The 18,125-nt window shown below is 40.8% G+C and overlaps 1 protein-coding gene across 3 annotated transcripts; it reads left to right on the forward strand.

Moving 5' to 3' along the window:
* Positions 1-1,437: 1,437 nt before the first annotated feature.
* TFAM (transcription factor A, mitochondrial) lies at positions 1,438-16,822 on the forward strand. 3 transcript variants are annotated; one of them, XM_068982014.1, is made up of 7 exons: positions 1,438-1,624; positions 2,178-2,296; positions 3,780-3,850; positions 4,261-4,410; positions 9,003-9,098; positions 12,706-12,762; positions 13,243-16,822. In XM_068982014.1, the coding sequence occupies exons 1-7, from the start codon at positions 1,524-1,526 to the stop codon at positions 13,387-13,389; spliced, it is 741 nt and encodes a 246-aa protein (XP_068838115.1). In that variant the 5' UTR covers positions 1,438-1,523; the 3' UTR covers positions 13,390-16,822. The 3 variants fall into 3 exon arrangements, with proteins under 3 accessions (XP_068838115.1, XP_068838117.1, XP_068838116.1); XM_068982016.1 differs by lacking the exon at positions 13,243-16,822 and adding an exon at positions 9,622-9,664 and having other exon boundaries at positions 12,706-12,755; XM_068982015.1 differs by lacking the exon at positions 9,003-9,098.
* The last annotated feature ends 1,303 nt before the right edge of the window (positions 16,823-18,125 follow it).

The following is an 18,125-nucleotide window of genomic DNA, read 5'->3' on the forward strand; positions in this document are numbered from 1 at the left end:
GAATTTATCCTACACTTTCAGCTTCACATTGTAATGTTAACTGTTCATTTCTTTGCCTCTCCCATTACAGCTCACTGGCGGTGAGAAGGCTGTGTTTTTTTATATCTAAGTTTGTGGCCTTGTACATAATGTGTACTCAGGAAATAAGCAAACAAACAAAATCCAACCCTGTTTCTTCCATGACAGAGTAAGAGATTTGAACAGATGACCTAAAAGGTCCCTTTCAATCCTGAGAATTTTTGAAAAGGAAGTGGTGGTAGTTGCTTACCACTTAAAAGTGGGCTTGGTGGTAGCCCCGAAGGGTCAGTGAAAGCCTCTCAGCTCAATATGACACTAGTAAGAATTTTCTTACGAAACTATCCGACAGAGAAAAAGCTGTTTCAGGAAGTGGCTCTTTGAAGTAAATGGAACCTGAGAGCTAGAAGCGCCCTTAGATAGCTTTAGATTAGGTTTCCGCATCTTTTTTCACGCCATTGTTCACATGGAAAATGGCGGTACCGCACATCCATCAATATCTCAAGACATAATTGTCACACGTTCTCAGAGCTCTGGTTGGGAAGACTGATCTGGGCCAACATCCTCGTCTGCAGTGGGGGAAATTAAATCTTACAGCGGGGAAGTGACATTCCCAGATCAAGACGTTAATGTAAACGATGGGGCTAGGGCTCTAACCTCCGGACAGGTAACCAGTCAGTGTCCTCCCCACAAAGCAAGCAGGGGTGGAGGTCAAGCTTGAAGATCAGGTCAGCGAGTCTCAGGGGATGGGGCCGTGGTCTGGATCGGTGTTGCTTTAAATGTGGCCCCATAACCACTGGCATCAGAGCTTGTTAACCCCTGAGGAACTTGTTAAAAAAGCTGAGACATGGGACCCACACCAGCGCTGCAGCCGGCCCTGCGGCAAGGCCCGGGAATCGGCACTCTAAGGTTAGAGACCGCGGTCCCCCCCGCCTCCCCTGCGGCGATTCTGGACTCTGCGCTCCCGCTCGCACCGAGGGGCTCCGCGGGGCGCGTACCGCCTGACCGCAGAGCAGCGCGGGCGGCTCGGCTACTCCGTCCTGGCGGCCGGCCGTCTGTTGCGTCCTAGCCCTTCCCGCCGTCACAGAGCAGCCAGCGCCCTACCCGCGGCGGGACCCCGCTGCGCGTCCATCCGCCTCCCGGGCGGCTGCGGAGCAGGCTGCGGGGGCTCGGGGTTGGGGTGGGGACAGAGGCGGCTCAGCTTCGCCCCCGGAGGCCAGGTCCCTCCGCAGGCTGGCCGGCTTGCCGCTTCCGGCTCCGCCTCCGGGCTCCTAGGTCTCCGTAGCCCCGCCCCCCGGGAAGCCGCTGCGGCGCCTGCGCCTTCTGCCTTGCCCCGCCTCCTAGCTCAATCGGAAGTGAGCCGGTTTCCCACAGTGCCTCGCGAGGGCGGGCATGATAGTAAGCTGCGGAGGCTGTCTCGCGGCTTCAGGGCGGCTTTGTTGCGGTTTCTCTCGTGCCAGGGCGCTGCAGGGAAGTGGGGCCTGGTCAGTGCTTTGTCTGCGGATGCGATGGCGCTTCTCCGGGGCGTTTGGGGCGTGCTGAATGCACTGGGAAAGTCAGGAGCGGATCTCTGCGCGGGCTGTGGCAGTCGACTGCGCTCCCCCTTTAGGTAAGCCTGCTTGCCTGCACCTTCGGAGGCGCAAGGGTTCAGGACGCTCTGGGGTTAGAATGTAAACGCTGTTATCCGCTTTCTGTCCCCTCTAAAATGGTCAGGACTGACTTGGCCCTGTGATTTCAACCTCGACCTTGCCGAGGGGGTGATAGCTTTGAGACCAGGCCTTACGGCATCAGTACCCCTTGCCTTCCTTCCGGCCACTTTTCCCCTCCTCCCGTCCCTCCTCACTTTCCTACCTTGGAGCACCGGGTTCCGCGTCCCCTGCGAAGTCGCCCCGAGAGTCCTGCCTTCATCCAGCCATTGAGGCAAGGCCCAGGAGCTGGAGATACATGTTTCCCTTCACTCTCTGCCCTTGCTAGGAGACTTCAGTGTTGCACGCTCTTTAGCCTGGAGAGGACAGGATTTTAAATATTACTGTTCTTGCCGAAGGTGTTAGGTGTCAGATATGTAGCACCTTGATATCTTGCTTGGCATCTGTGTTCACATAATTATGAATACGGGTACTTAAATGTTTAACACTGGTTATTTTCGTTTTATTTATATGTAGTTTTGCGTATGTTCCAAAATGGTTTTCATCCAGCTTGAGTGGTTATCCAAAGAAGCCTATGACTTCATACGTTCGATTTTCTAAAGAACAGCTGGCCATATTTAAAGCTCAAAACCCAGGTAAGGAGTTTGCGTTATATACTCTTCTCTGATGTAGTAAAGATGCCACTAAGCAGTTAAATTGCACACTTGATTTTCAGTGTCAAGGCATCTGTTGAATGCAGAAACATAACCATTCTGTTTGATGACCTGTAAAATAGATATGACATGGGCTTGTATGAAAGCCACCTGCCAATGCAGGAGACATAGGAGTCGCCGGTTCAATCCCTGGGTGGGGAAGATCCCCTGGAAAAGGGAATGGTGACCTGCTCCTTTATTCTGGCCTGGAAAACTATGGACAGAGGATCCTGGCAGGCCACAGTCCATGGATTTGCAGAGTCAGACATGACTGAAGCGACCTAGCAGGCATGCATAAGAAATCAGTGTAAGCACAGCAGTAAGGTAATTTTACCAAATAAAAAAGCTTTAAATGAAGTTGAGAACTGGTGAAAGGTATTTTAAAAATAGCATGTAGAATGGAAAGTATTCAGGAAAGAGGATGAAGAAGCTGAATTTGGGGCCTTGTGGCCATTGGCCTCGAGGACCGTCGACGAATCACTTACCCTCTTGCTCAGCTCCTGCTCCTGCCTCTGCGAATTATTCATAAAGGTGCAGTGAAGTAATTTATGTGGATGTGTTGCATAAATTTTAAAGCTGAATACAGGTTATTACTAATTTTAAGAGCTTTTTGACTGAAAGCCAGTTCTTGAATTTCTGAAAGCTTTCCAGTTAGGTTTGTTGACTCCCTAGAAAGACTGGTTCCTTATTGGGGCTATAGTGTAAAGATAGTGACCGAATTAGTAATTGCTGAGCTTTTCTTATAATTTCTAAAGCTTTTTCATATGCATTACATCACAGGGCACTTAGGAAAATCATATGAGCTGTAATAGTCACATAAAGAACTGGTTTAAGAGACATGCTTCAGTACTCACATCTTTTGAAATGTAGGAGTTGAAATTAACAAGTGGTTTGTTAAATCATTTATACCTTGTCATTCCAGTTAAGATGGGAAGGAAATGGAGAAAAATGATTGAGTTTTAGAATAATTTAGCTTGTTTGCAAACAGTATTTCTGTAATTGAAATACAGGGTGGTGGTATATGAATCAAGACTATGTTTTGTTGTTTAGTCAGGTTTTATGAACTTGGTCATTCCTGAAAGACTTGAAAAAATATTTTTGATTGAAATATGAAGTAGAAAATTGTAAACACTGATTCCCCAATTGCTTTAACTTAGTAATCAATTCCTGAGGACCATTTTGGTGGTAAATGATACTATTCCTTAATTATTAGATAATAGACTAACAATGTTAGATAAAATATTAAATTATTTATTGTACTTAAATTAGTTGGTTAAAGAAAAACTAAACCATTTTAAGTTGTTTGTGGTAAAATGTCTCTAAAAATACTTAATTTTAGAGCTAATGGATTATGCTTTCCTGAAAGTCTTTAGAAATTGATCCTGAGATGTAAAATGGTGACATCAATTTTTATTTCATTTCATAGATGCAAAAAATTCAGAACTAATTAAAAAAATCGCCAAGCTATGGAGGGAACTTCCTGATTCAGAGAAAAAGGTAAGCATATAAATTTTCAACATTGCTGACCAGTTATTTTGCAGGTAAAGACAACTGTCATGTCCTTTAAGGAACCAGATGACCCAGAGTTGTTTTTGTTTTTTTTTAACGTTTGTTATCTCAAAGGAATGTCATACTTTCTCATCCACATAAATGATGAGAATATGGATAAGTGGTAGTGGTGATGAAGGGCTGGTTTTTGAAGCAAGAAATTGGAGGCCAGTTGCTAGACCTTCCCCTTGGATAACATGTTTGAAGAACACGTGATTTATAAGTGGGATTTCAGAGCACATTTTCCACTGGTGGTTCAGTCAGTTTCCTGAAGTTATGCAGTTGTCCTTCCTGTCAGATGTGCCATGTTTAATTAGCCAGCAGTAGTTTATTAACTTACTTGGATTTTATATTTACAGATATATGAAGATGCTTACAGGGCAGACTGGCAGGTATACAAGGAAGAAATAAACAGAATTCAAGAACAACTAACTCCAAGTCAAATAGTATCTTTGGAAAAAGAAATCATGCAGAAACGTTTAAAAAAGAAAGCGTTAATAAAAAAGAGAGTGAGTATGGTTGAAATAGTCTTTTCCTGTGGCAAAAAAATGAAATTTATATATCTATAAATACAGGTTTGTTTTTTTCCCCTTATTTTGATGATATGGTAGAGAATGTACTTTAGTTAGGAAAAAATAGGATCGTTTCCTTCTGCGGCCAGGACCACATGCCTTTTAGCATATTGTAAACCGTTTTTCCTCCTCTTGGATGTGTCTCAGTTCGAGGTACATAATTAGGACCGGTGTGAAAGCTGTAGGAACAGAGTTAGGAAACAGGAAAATCAGGAATAGCAGAAGTCTTGCTTCTGGGTCTTTTCTAGAGTAACTTCCTGATTTGAATTGTTCTCTAGGTGATGGTGAATTTGATTCTGAATATTGCTGAATAGATTGAATTCATTAACTTCTCAATGTTTTAAAAATACCTATTGTAGCTAATAAAGTGCCTTTAGGATGAAATTCGATTTTTCCTCATTAAAAATCCCACATGGTTCAAAATTAGTGGCCCCTAGTTGAAGGTATTAGTCCATATAAATTCTGTTATTTGTCAGACTACATCTTTCCATACTATTAGGTGTGAGATGGTGAACTTGCTGATCCAGTATATATACCATAGAAAATGGTCATCAGAACAAAAACTTACTTCTCTGAAAAAGTAGATTCCAGCCTTTAATGTGAAGTGATGGGATCTCTCTTCCTGATGCCTGTGTCTTAAGCCCTCCTAGCTCTTGGGTTGAGGACTTACCCAATTTCAAGTCAATGATAGTAATCTGAGACTGCTAATCCAGTTAGTAAAAGGAAGCCAGAAAAGATAGGGATGGTATTTGGAGGGTGGAGAACTAGGGTTTATTCTCTCTCTTGCGCTCTCCCTTGCTCTTGAATGCACCCAACTGGTACTTTGAGTGGGGAGGACCAGAAATGAGGATTGAGCAGATATAAGGAGTTTCTTATTCAGGTATTTCTGTTCCTTTCTCTGTTCTCTTCTATTCCAGTTCAGTTCAGTTGCTCAGTCGTGTCCGACTCTTTGGGACCCCATGGACTGCAGCATGCCAGGCTTTCCTGTCCATTACCAACTCCCGGAGGTTACCCAAACTCATGTCCATTGAGTTGGTGATGCCATCCAACCATCTCATCCTCTGTCATCCCCTTCTCCTCCTACCTTCAGTCAGGGTCCTTTCCAAAGAGTCAGTTCTTCGTATCAGATGGCCAAAGTATTAGTTTCAGCTTCAGCATCAGTCCTTCCAGTGAATATTCAGGACTGATTTCCTTTAGGATGGACTGGTTGGATCTCCTTGCAGTCCAAGGGACTCTCAAGAGTCCTCTCCAACACCACAGTTCAAGACATCAATTCTTCAGCACTCAGCTTTCTTTATAGTCCAATTCACATCCATACGTGACTACTGGAAAAACCATAGCCTTGACTAGACGGACCTTTGTTGGCAAAGGAATGTCTCTGCTTTTTAATATGCTGTCTAGGTTGGTCATAACTTTCCTTCCAAGGAGCAAGCATCTTTTAATTTCATGGCTACAGTCACCATCTGCAGTGATTTTGGAGCCCCCAAAAATCTGACACTGTTTCCTCATCTATTTGCCATGAAGTGATGGGACCATATACCATGATCTTAGTTTTCTGAATGTTGAGCTTTAAGCCACCTTTTTCACTCTCCTCTTTCACTTTCATCAAGAGGCTCTTTAGTTCTTTACTTTCTGCCATAAGGGTGGTCTCCCTGGCATATCTGAGGTTACCGATCTTTCTCCCGGCAGTCTTCATTCCAGCTTGTGCTGCATCCGGCCCAGCGTTTCTCTTGCGCGTGTGCTGTGCGTATTGTGCCCCGTGGTGACAGGAGTGGTCGGGTATTCTTTTCTTTTTCCTCTTCAGTCTTTGTTCTCTTTACTTTGGGATTTTCAGGGATTTCTTTATTTTTTTTAGCCGTGCTGTGTGGCTTTTGGGATCTTAGTCCCTTGACCAGGGATTGAATGTGTGCCCCCTGCAGTGGAAGCTTGGAGTCCTGACCACTGGACTGCCAGGGAATTCCCTTTATCTCTAGCGCTTCTTTTGGGTTCTTCCTTATGATTTCCCTCTCTGCTTACACTGCCTGTTCATGCAGGCTGTCCAGAATCCCTACCATGTTAATCACGGTTGTTTTAAAATGCTGGTCTGATAATTTTGTATCCCTGCCAGTTCTGATGCTTGTTCTGTTTCTTTATGTTAGGCTTTTTGTCTTTCAGTGCGCTTTGGGATTTTTTCTTGATAGTTAGACATGTGATGTGCTGGGTAAAAGGAACTGCTGTGTGTGGGCCTTTGTAACGTGGTTAGGCATGGGGCAGGGGAAGCGTTCGACAGCCTTACGATTGCTCTTGGTCCTTTAATAAGGGCTTCCTTGGTGAGTCGGTGGTAAAGAATCCACCTGCCAAAGCAGATCAGTCGGGAAGATCCCCTGGAGAAGAAAGTGGCCACCCACTCTAGTGTTCTTGCCTGGGCAATCCCATAGACAGAGGAGCCTGGTGGGCTGCAGTCCATGGGGTTGCAAAAGAGTCAGATATGAGTTAGCCATTAAAACCCCAAAAATCCTTTAATGAGCCTGTGGCTTGGCGCTTAGGCGGTACAGGATGGCTAGAGCAAGCTGCGGTCTAGTGTTTCCTTCCGTTGAAGTCTTAGGCTCTGATAGTATAACAGCAGGCTCGGTTCTTAATGTTTGTGTGTCTATTCTTCATTTGACTGCACCGGATCATCAGCTGCAGCGCGGGATCTAGTGCCCAACCGTAGATTGAACCCCAAGCCCTGCACGGGGAGCGCAGGCTTAACCGGCACACCAGCAGCGAAGTCCCGCAGATGAGGCTCTGATGAGCTCGTGTCCCTTGAGGGCAGGCCTTGTTAAGAATGATAAAGTACTCTGGCATTTTGAAATGATTCCTTTTCTTCCTGCTGAAAGCAAGAGGGGTTTTTTTCCTTGATTTACTGTGGGAATCTGGTCAAGTTCCTGGAGAAAAACCTCACAATATTATGAGGCTTTCCTGTGAGTGGTGGTAACTCTCAGAGTTGTCCACATGGAGCTTCCAGCAATTAAGTCAACTGTGGTTCAGTTTCTTCCACACCACTGGTTTCCATTCCTCTATCTGTTCCAGTAAGGCTCGACTCCCTGTGTTCACCTGTCTGTGTCTGTCTCTCCAGTCTTGGGAGCAGCAATTTGCCCTGTGTCCCCTCTTCAGTGGATCCAAGAGAGTTGTTGATTTTGCAGTCTGATCAGCTTTATACTTGTTGGATGGGGTGGTGACTTCCAAACTCCTTACATGTAGAACCAGGAACTTGAAAGTCTGAGTGATTTTTCCCTAAGACTTCCATTTGCTCTCCCTGTTGGGATTTTTTCCCCCATTAGATTCCCAGTTCCAACTACTTACAGTTTAGGTGAGAGGTGTGGGGACCAGGAAGTTGCAAGTGAAGCACCTAAAAGAAATTCCTAGTGGTAGCTCTAGAAACAGAAGGGGTCATGCAGAGTTAAATTGTGAAACGCTTCCTCTCCTGAGAGGCACAGGGCCGAGAAAGTGGTCTCTATATGTAAATCACAGGGGCCCTACTTATGAATGGAAGTTGGGTTTGTTATTGACTGTAAACCAAATTGCCATTAAAATCCCCACCATTTTATAAATTTCTGTCTAAGTTCAGAAACTCGGTAGGTTAGGACAATGCAGCGTCCTTCATTAGATAATGCGGCAAATACTCCAATGTTCTTGAGTTGTCAGGTGGAGGTACGTAGGGCTTTGTCCAAGGAGAAGTGGTGCCTTACAAGGATAAAACCTTTTTTTTAATGTTTAAAAAGATTTTGTACATACTGCTCATTTATTCAGTTCATCAGTTCAGTTCAGTTCAGTCGCTCAGTCGTGTCCGACTCTTTGTGACCCCATGAATCGCAGCTCGCCAGGCCTCCCTGTCCATCACCATCTCCTGGAGTTCACTCAGACTCACGTCCATCGAGTCAGTGATGCCATCCAGCCATCTCATCCTGGGTCGTCCCCTTCTCCTGTGCCCAATCCCTCCCAGCATCAGAGTCTTTTCCAATGAGTCAACTCTTGCATGAGGTGGCCAAAGTACTGGAGCTTCAGCTTTAGCATCATTCCTTCCAAAGAAATCCCAGGGTTGATCTCCTTTAGGATGGACTGGTTGGATCTTCTTGCAGTCCAAGGGACTCTCAAGAGTCTTCTCCAACACCACAGTTCAAAAGCATCAATTCTTTGGTGCTCAGCCTCCTTCACAGTCCAACTCTCACATCCATACATGACCACAGGAAAAACCATAGCCTTGACTAGACGGTCCTTAGTCGGCAAAGTAACGTCTCTGCTTTTGAATATGCTATCTAGGTTGGTGGAGACCATAAAAGTAATATGTAAAGGAAATGTTTCCGTATGAAAAGTAACTCAAAAAATCTACTAGAATTTTCAAAATAGTACTATCAAAAATTCTGATCCCAAGAGGGAACAGTTGCATACTCATGACGTTCATTTTAAAGAATATTCTGTAATTCATGGTAGTGAATGAAGTTTCTCTAGGTAACGTTACGTATCATAGAGTTTAAACTTTATCTCATCTTTCTTTTTTTTTAACTCAGGAGTTAACAATGCTTGGAAAACCAAAAAGACCTCGGTCAGCTTATAACATTTTTATAGCTGAACGTTTTCAGGAAACTAGTGATGGCACATCACAGGTAAAACAGAACTCTGTATGTTTTAAAAATGTTTATTCTAATTTTTAAAATAATATAGACAGGAAACTTTAGGGGTGCAACCTATCAAGTGGTGAAAAAAGTGGTTAATTACTGTAAAAAATAGTATATATAAATAAGCCCTAAAAATCCTTTTTCTTACCACATAAAATGTTTAAAATTTGAATGTGTATATATACATATTCAGCCATGTATATACACAGTCAACTTTTTAAATTAAAAAAACAAAATTTTCACCTTTGTAGGAGTGTTCAAGTTCTGGAGACTTTCCTTATCCAGCACTTCTGAATGGTTTTACAATCACTGGGAAAGAATGAGAGTTGAGGTATAATGCTTCACACTGGGATTTGAGTGTAACCTCTGGCTTCATGTGACGTCCTTTAAAAGCTTTTGGCTCTACCCATGGGAATGCATTAATCACACACACGAGTGGCATCTGTGACTGCAGAAAGAAGAGACAGCTTGTCCTTGCTGTGGCTCAGTCTTCCCTTTATTTCCCTTTTAGAGGCTCCAAATTGTCAGTTGCATTATCCCTCTTACGTGCCACGGTAAGAAAAGTTGTCTGCTCAGACTCCTAATTCTCGTCAGTGTGAGATGAAGGCTTTTGCCAGGCTGACTCTTGGGGTTATTTAGATCTGTAGTTCATTTCACAAATCCTGTTGACCATATGATTAAATTATTTGTGCATGTAATGTATTTTTTCTGGCTATATATGATTTCACTGATTACTTCCCTTGGGATTTTATTTTTCTTTACCATTTTATTTAGTGTTGAATATATAGTAGGTTACTTCTGAAAAACAAGGGGATCTTCTCATGTGAGGGATTGAACCCGTGTCTCCTGCATCGGCAGGTGGGTTCCCTGAGCTTCCAGGGAGGCCCTGGAGTTTAAATTTAGTTTCCATGGCCCTACATTACTACAGCAGCAAGCCTGTCACTAACTTAGCGTGGATTCAGTTTTATTAGTATAAGAAGGTTTTGTGTTAGAAAATCCTTCTGAATCAGTAGTTCTCAACTCTGACTACATCTTGGAATCACCTCAGAAGCTTCATGGCTGGCCTTTATCTCTGAAAATCAAAATTAATTTAATTATATCATTTTTATTCATGTAAAAAAGTACATACGCACAGTTTTAAAGAGTCAAGATAAGGCTCGTCATGGAAGATACAGGCTCTGCTGTGCTGCCACATCCCTACTCCAGGAGCACACGCATTCTATTCTAGCTGATCCTTGCGGTGTTTACCTCCATATCTCTAAATGATGTTCTTATGCTGTTACTTCCTGATTTTTCTAAGATTCTAAGCATTGCCTGTGCTTTAGGCATTATCTCTCACTGTGTGAGATGAACACTTAACTCTGTCTCATTCCACTGTTCACTTTTCTATCAACCTGCCTCCCAATATAGGTACCATAATTTTGGTTAGATCAGTGTTGAGTGCGTAATACTGTTACGTGTGCCTGCTAATTTGCTTCGGTCATATCCGACTCTTTGTGACCCTATGGACTGTAGCCTTCCAGGCTCCTCTGGAAGAATACTGTAGTGGGTTGCCATGCCCTCCTCCAGGGGATCTTCCTGACCCAGGGATCAAACCAGTGTCTCTTAAATTTCCTGCATTGGCAGGTGGATTCTTTACCACTAGCGCCATGTGGGAAGCTGAGTGGCTCAGCCGGTAAAGAATCTGCCTGGAGAGGAGAGCCGGGTTTGATCCCTGGGTCAGGAAGACTCCCCTGGGGAAAGGAATGGCTACCTACCCCAGTACTCTTGCCTGGAGAATTCCGTGGACAGAGGAGCCTGGCAGGCTATGGTCCATAGGGTTGCAGAGTTGGACACAACTGAGCGACTAGCGCTCCGCACTTGGAGCTTGGGGTCAGCTCTGCTTTCCTGCTCCCCCAGTGCTGGGCTGGCAGTGCTCTTTCCTGTTGTTCTTGTCGCTGTGGTTTTTATGCCTTTAGAAATTTTAGTGGTTTAATTAAAAATAATAAATCACAGAAATGAATTGCTTGCAGTTCTGAAGGTTGAAAGTCCGGGATCAAGGCCACACCATGGTGAGGGCCCTCTTCTGGTTTGTAGCTAGCACCTCCTCTCACTGTGTCCTCACATGGTGTGAGTGATTTAGTCATTCAGTGTGATGTTAGATGGCACCAGAAGTAAATACCTTCCCATCCCTTTGATTTTTTCTCCATGAATTAGTTTTTTAGGTGAAAGATTATTTATGCATGCAGCTTCATAAATTATTGTTTAACACACTGAATATGAAACTTACGGATTAAATATAAGCAAGAAGATACGTTATGAAAGAACTAAAAGCATGAAAGCAATTCTTTGCGAAGCTCAGAGAGCAGGTATTTAGTGAGCAACTATCCCTGAATATACTAAATGTATTTATAAAGGTAAGCTTCAAATATTCAAAACAGGCTCAGGTACTACCTGGGTACCTCACTTTTTGTTGATAGGAAAACAAAATTCGCTGAAAGTTCTGGTCAGGATAGTGAAGTTAATAGTTTAATGCTACCTCTTAAAATCACTGATGAAACCCTCCTGCCTTTAACAGACGCTTCTCATGCCCCTCCCCCTCACGTTCCTCGCCTCTGTCTCTCTTCTCTGCTCCTTATTCTCCACCTGCCCGCTTTCCTCCTCAGCCTTTGCGCTCTGGCAGCAACACCACGGGCTGTGTGAGGCGTACTCACTGTCTCTGCCTCTCCTCCAACTGTGGGATTCCTGCATCCCTTTAATTTTATAGATAAAGCTCCCAAACCTCAGGGAAGTCATAGAACTTTTCCCAGGTCACATGGTTAAGCTCAGCTGTGTGGAAGAAGAGTCGGTGCTGCGTTGCTCCTGTGAGGGCAACTAAAACAGTGCACAGACATTGGAGTTCAGTGAGCACTTAAGCCACAGAGGAGTCAGAACAGTATTTGAAGCTAGACTGTGACAGTAGCTTATATTTGAATTTTAATGTCTTTGAATTCAAAAAGATAAATATCCGCACAAACAAAGGAACCGTCAACAAAATGAAAAGTAATCCTGCCGAATGGGAGAAAATAATTTGCAGATAATTTAGAGAACTCATATGACTCATTCCCTCACCCCAGAGGAAAAAAATCTGATTAAAAAATGGGCAAAGGATCCGAATAGATATATAATAGATAGGTAATAAGTATATGAAAAGGTGCTCGACACCATTATCAGGGAAATGTAAATCAAAACCACAATGAAATACTACCTATTTGTTAGAGCGGCTGTTACAAAAGCAGGTATTACTGAAGACGCAGTAGAAGGGGAACCCCTGTGCTAAAATAGAAACAAAAAGAGCACGTGGACACAGATGGCACGCTGATAATTACGCAGGTTGCTGGGTGGGGTAGGAGCGTGAATTGGGTAAAGGTGCTCAAAAGGCACAGACTTCCAGTAAGCATTGCACTGTACACCTGAAAGTATTGTTATATGTCAGTTACATCTCGGATTTTTGAGGAGTCTTTGCCTGTGGTTCTTGATATCTGAGTGTTTGTTTTTGAAATGCATAAGAAAACGGCATCTTTGTTTAATCACTGAAGTCCCTATATCTGGTACTTAAATGTATATTGTTTTACAGGTAAAGCTGAAAGCTATAAATGAAAACTGGAAAAATCTCTCTAATTCTCAAAAGCAAGTAAGTAGTATGGTTTTAGTCCCAAGTGCCTAGTTAGAATATCTGTGAGAATATATTAGGGCAAGGCTTGATTCATGTGAAAACAACTTTATATTACACAGTGTTTTTAAGTTATTGTCATATTCTTGGAACCAGTTTGGCTTTTTTCTTTTGGTAGTTTTTGATTCCATATCAAACTGGTGTCTAAGACAGTGCCCCTTGTCACTTAGCGTCATCATATCCAGTGATGGCCGCTCCCTGCCCCTGTTGCTTTTCCACACTCCAAACCCTGAAATTGCAGCAGCTTCATTAATACTCAGAAACCTTTCTCTCTTATCGGTTTCTCATCTAATTTTTATCTCGCAAGAATATTTCTTTCCAACCCCCCTTTAACATATAGAATAGTAAGATAATTTCTAGCATATTTTTGGAGCGCATCCCGGAAATTAACTGCAAAGATTCCTCTAGAGAAATCATTTTAATAATTATACTCTTTCTCAGGTATATATTCAGCTTGCTAAAGACGATAAAATTCGTTACCATAATGAAATGAAATCCTGGGAGGAACAGATGATGGAAGTTGGACGAGAAGACCTTATACGTCGCTCAGTTAAATACCCAGCAAAAAGTGAGCCTGAGAAGCTTTGAAATAGAAGATTGAGTTATGTTCATAACGGATAGACATAAAAAACCAACTAGGTCCCAATACCCGAAACTGTTGTAAAATTAGAATGGATAAAGTTGGTGAACATTTATATTTAATTTCTTTTCTGTAGCCCACGGACTTCTGCCAGCCAGTTCAATACATTTGTATTGGTGTCTTGCTTTTGAAAACCCAAACGGATAAGAGTTCATATGGAATTTATTTTGTGTTTAGGAACTACTGAGCATCAAAATAATACATGAAATGTAGCAGTGAATCACTTTACCTTTGATAAAGGTAAATCAGACTGTGAAGTTTTTTTATACATGATGACTATGGAAAAAATATTCTTGTTTCCTTATATTATGGAAGCAGGAGTTTCCTATTCACAAGTATCTCAAAGTTTGTAGAAGCCATAGCGTTCTATGATATAACTGCATTTTTAAAAGAGCATCCAGAACTCATGCTGGTAAATTCCAAATCCTGGGTATAATTCATATTGTAGTCAGAGCTGATGGTTGTACAAGTGAGGAATTTCTGGTGTCAGTTGCAGCTTTTATAAAAGGGATAGATTTATAAACCTTTTCCTCATTATCTTTTTCCTAAATTAAAAACTAAAAAATTATGTATCAAATCTATGCATATTATTTTATATTGCATAGAATAAAAATTATGTGTTTCCTAATTATGTTTTAAGGTGAAACATTCATTTTATAGCTTTCTGGGATTTTCGTTTGTTTTTTTTAAACAAAGTAGGAGTTTGTATACTGAATTATTTTTTCTCTTATGTAAATATATTTATCCAGAAAGTAAGAGGACTTGTTTGGTATAAGTTTTAAAATGAGAGATCTAAAAAAATCATATGTCTCCAAAGTCTCTCAAGTTGGAACCTATAATTTTTAAACATTTGCATAACATATAAAAGCCTGTATAATAATTAATAGCCAGTTCTAGCCTGATGCTCACATCCAGCCCACTGCCTGCTTTTCATGCATGGCCTTGTCAACTAAGAATTGTTCACAGTTTTAAATAGTTAGAAAAAAAAAAGCATACTTCAAGACACATGAAAATTAATATGAAATTCAGTGTCCGTAAAAAAATATTTTATTGGAACACAGCCACACTCACTGTTTATGGCTGTTTTTGTACACCAGTGCAGTTGACTTAGTTGCTACAGACAGGTGCAGCTTTCAAAGACTGACCTGTGTAGTGTGGAATGAGATGCTCTTAACTTACTTGCTGTGGCTCAGTAAGAATACATCTTAACAGTTTCCCAGTTAGCATTTAAACCTTACCATCTTCTAGCATTTGATTATCTTAACAAGAGTCAAAGGTTTTCAAAGTCCACACCACCTTTTTGAGCAAAATATTCAACTGTCATCGTCAGTTCCCATGAATTTGTAACTCACATTTATGTATTTACTTTGTATTTTTTTCTATACTTTTGCAAAACATGCCAAAAAAAAAAAAAGTGTATTCTAGATCTCCAGAAAGAAGATTTTTGTAGTTTGTGAATAGAAAATAAGTAAAAGAATCACTAAAAAATGACTTGTTACGTACTGAGCTTGGCAAAGGTCGGGACTGTAGAGAAAACACAACTTGAAGAGGACTAGCCTAAGATTTAAATGTATGAAGTTGTTTAAAGTTTTCAAACAGCTTTCCTCTGTGAATGGTAATGCAGGACAAAGTCTGCCATTATGTAAATGACCCTTGGTCTGAAGCTGGAGTATTCTGGGGAGGAAGAGATAGGGAAGAAAAGGACATTTGCTAGTGTCTGTCGCAAGCTTTCTCAATTAGGTTCCCAGGAGAGAATTAAGCCCTAATTCCCTATGGCATGTAGAACGGTGCCGATTTTGTACCATCCTTAGGAGAATGGAAAAAATAATCACTCAAATAATTTACTGTGTTCTGTGCTTCAGATGATCCCAGGGAGCACATGGGAGTCAGTGTTTATAATAAATATAGAGTGGGTGAGGCAGAGAAGTGAATTATAAACTCCTGTAGCACAAATGTATAAAACACATATTCATACCTACCTTCTGAGCTCTAGGCATTTAGCTCCCTGTACTTACACCGAACACATTCAGATATCTTCCTGAATATAGTGGGAAGTTCAGTGTCTACTAAGTTCTCATGTATATACTTCTTAATATAGGAGGAAAGGTATGAAACTGAAAGGAGCTATAGCAAAACCGTTTTGTTTATAAAAGGGTGTCATTGTTAATACTCTAAATATTAGGATAATCTGATTTCACACCTTTCTTAATAAACTTCAGCGCATGGCATACCGTGTATTAAATGCCATCCAGTTTAACAGCATATACAAATAGTCTGTTATGAAGAGTGAGAGCTTATATCAACAACCAGTGGCGAGGTGTGTAACCGGTCGCCATTCTTAAATTGACTGAACAAGAAATTCTAAAAGCTAAAGAATTGTGACCAGGGAAAAGATGCTTAAGTGAAAACAGTGTTTATGCTGTCTGAGCAGTCAGTCGCAGAGATGCTTATGTTCACTAGAGTACCAATATTAGATTTTACAAAACAATCTGACAAGGGTGTGTGTGTAATTATTTTCTGATGTTTAAGGTATATGTGCAGATTCAGCCTACTGTAATAATGTAAATTTGCTATTGCTTTTGGGTAACTCCTTTTTTAGAAATGCCATTTTTTTTTAATAAGGTATATCCTTTTTTAAATAGTTGGCCATGAATGTGTATGTTTACATTTCTGAATTAAAATGGAGTTAAAGTAGCAAATTTTATTGATATTTCTGACATTTACTGTACCTAAAATTAATCACCACCAGATTGTGCTAAAGCAGCAGGAACTTCTTATATAGGTAAGTAATTAATTTCCATTATTTCTCTTAATTTTACCAATCTTTTTACTCCAACAAAAAAAGAACACTCTCTTCCTTCCTTTTCTCTCCTCACAGCCAGTATTCCTCTTTTCAAAGCACCAAGCTCTTACAGACAAATTTGAAAATGTTACAAGTGCAGATAATATGTTTTAAAATTTTAAAGCAGTATTACTCTTAAATTGAATTTTTGGGAAGAATAAGAAATGAACATATTATTATTTTCAATTTGTAAAATTTTCCAAACAGTAAAACTGTACAAAGTTAGTATCATCATTCTATCACATTGTTCACAAATAAAGTATTTTTGGTAATTAAATCATTGATTATATTTGATGGGAAATACATAAAACATGAAACCATCTCTAGCACATTAAAAATACCTTAAAAATTTTTTACTGGCTAAGAAACTACATACTTAAAATTGACTGTAAACAAAAATTTTAAATAGGCTAAACATTTAAAAATTACCCTAATGGCAGAAAGTAAAAAAGAACTAAAGAGCCTCTTGAATGTGAAAGAGGAGAGTGAAAAAGCTGGCTTGAAACTCAACATTCAAAAAACTAAGGTAATTGCATCTGTTCCCATCACTTTATGGCAAGTAGAAGAGGGAAAATTGGAAGCAGTGACATGTTATTTTCTTGGCTCCAGAATCACTGCGGATGGTGACTACAGCCATGAAATTAAAAGACACTTACTCCTTGGAAGGAAAGCTATGACAAACCTAGACAGTGTATTAAAAAGCAGAGACATTACTTTGCTGACAAAAGTCTGTATAGTCAAGGGCATTTTTCCAGTAGTCAGGTACAGAAGTGAGAGCTGGGCCACAAAGGAGGCTGAGCACTGAAGAGTTGATGCTTTCAAACTGTGGTCCTGGAGAAGACTTGAGAGTCCCTTGGACTGCAAGGAGATCAAATCAGTCAATCCTAAAGGAAATCAACCCTGAATATTCATTGGAAGGACTCATGCTGAAGCTGAAGCTCCAATACTTTGGCCACCTGATGTGAAGACCTGACTCATGGGAAAAGACCGTGATGCTGGAAAAAATTAAAAGCAAAAGGAGAAGGGGTGGTAGAGGATGAAATAGACACCAAACTGTGTCAGATGAAATTCATCCACCTCTGAGCCCTGCAAAGGATTGCCTGTTGAGTACAGTGCCTGTCGCATTTTATGGGGATATAAATTATGCAAATTTAAAATATGAATAAATATTTGAAAGTTGTATATGATGCACAGTGTTTGAAATAGTGCAATATTAAAATTTTTTTAAATGGCTGGGAGTCATAGAATTTCAAAACACTCTTGGACAGCAAAGTGAGGGCAGTGTTTGATATTACTATATGCAGTCACCTTTAACACAAAATTTAACTTTATCATGTGTCAGTTTCCTATATATGTTGTGTATGTGCTTTGAAAGTTTTGTAAATAATCTGCTGACTTGTACTGCTATTTTAATATTCAGTGTTGTTATAATTCAAAAAAACTTTTTAAAACAATCTGCTAACCCAAATATTCATTTAGGAGGTGGTGTTAATGCTTGTGCAGTAAAACATTTCTAAAAACTGGTAACTCTGAAACAGAATCATGTTTGTAATAAAATTTAATTCTGATGCACTGTTTAGTTGGATTGATAGATAATAGCTTGGGAAACTTAGAACCTATAGAGCAAATTAAAGCAAAATTTCTCTATCTTATTTGTAGATAAATGATTTTTTAATATAAATTTATTTTAATTGGAGGCTAATTACTTTTTAATATAGTAATTATAATAAAGTAATATTGGCTTTGCCATACATCAACATGAATCCACCATCAGCGTACACGTGTTCCTCATCCTGAACCCCCCTGCCACCTCCCTCTGCGTACCATCCCTCTGGGTCATCC

This window comes from Capricornis sumatraensis, chromosome 10 (assembly GCF_032405125.1).
Source record: "Capricornis sumatraensis isolate serow.1 chromosome 10, serow.2, whole genome shotgun sequence".
Taxonomy (NCBI): Eukaryota; Metazoa; Chordata; class Mammalia; order Artiodactyla; family Bovidae; genus Capricornis; species Capricornis sumatraensis.

What these genes read in the sequence shown, in the direction of transcription:
- TFAM (XM_068982014.1), top strand. Translation starts at nt 1,524, where the DNA reads ATGGCGCTTCTCCGGGGCGTTTGGGGCGTGCTGAATGCACTGGGAAAG. An exon ending in TTCCTGATTCAGAGAAAAAG is followed by an intron (nt 3,851 to 4,260) that starts GTAAGCATATAA and finishes TTATATTTACAG; the next exon opens with ATATATGAAGATGCTTACAG. An exon ending in TCTCTAATTCTCAAAAGCAA is followed by an intron (nt 12,763 to 13,242) that starts GTAAGTAGTATG and finishes ACTCTTTCTCAG; the next exon opens with GTATATATTCAGCTTGCTAA.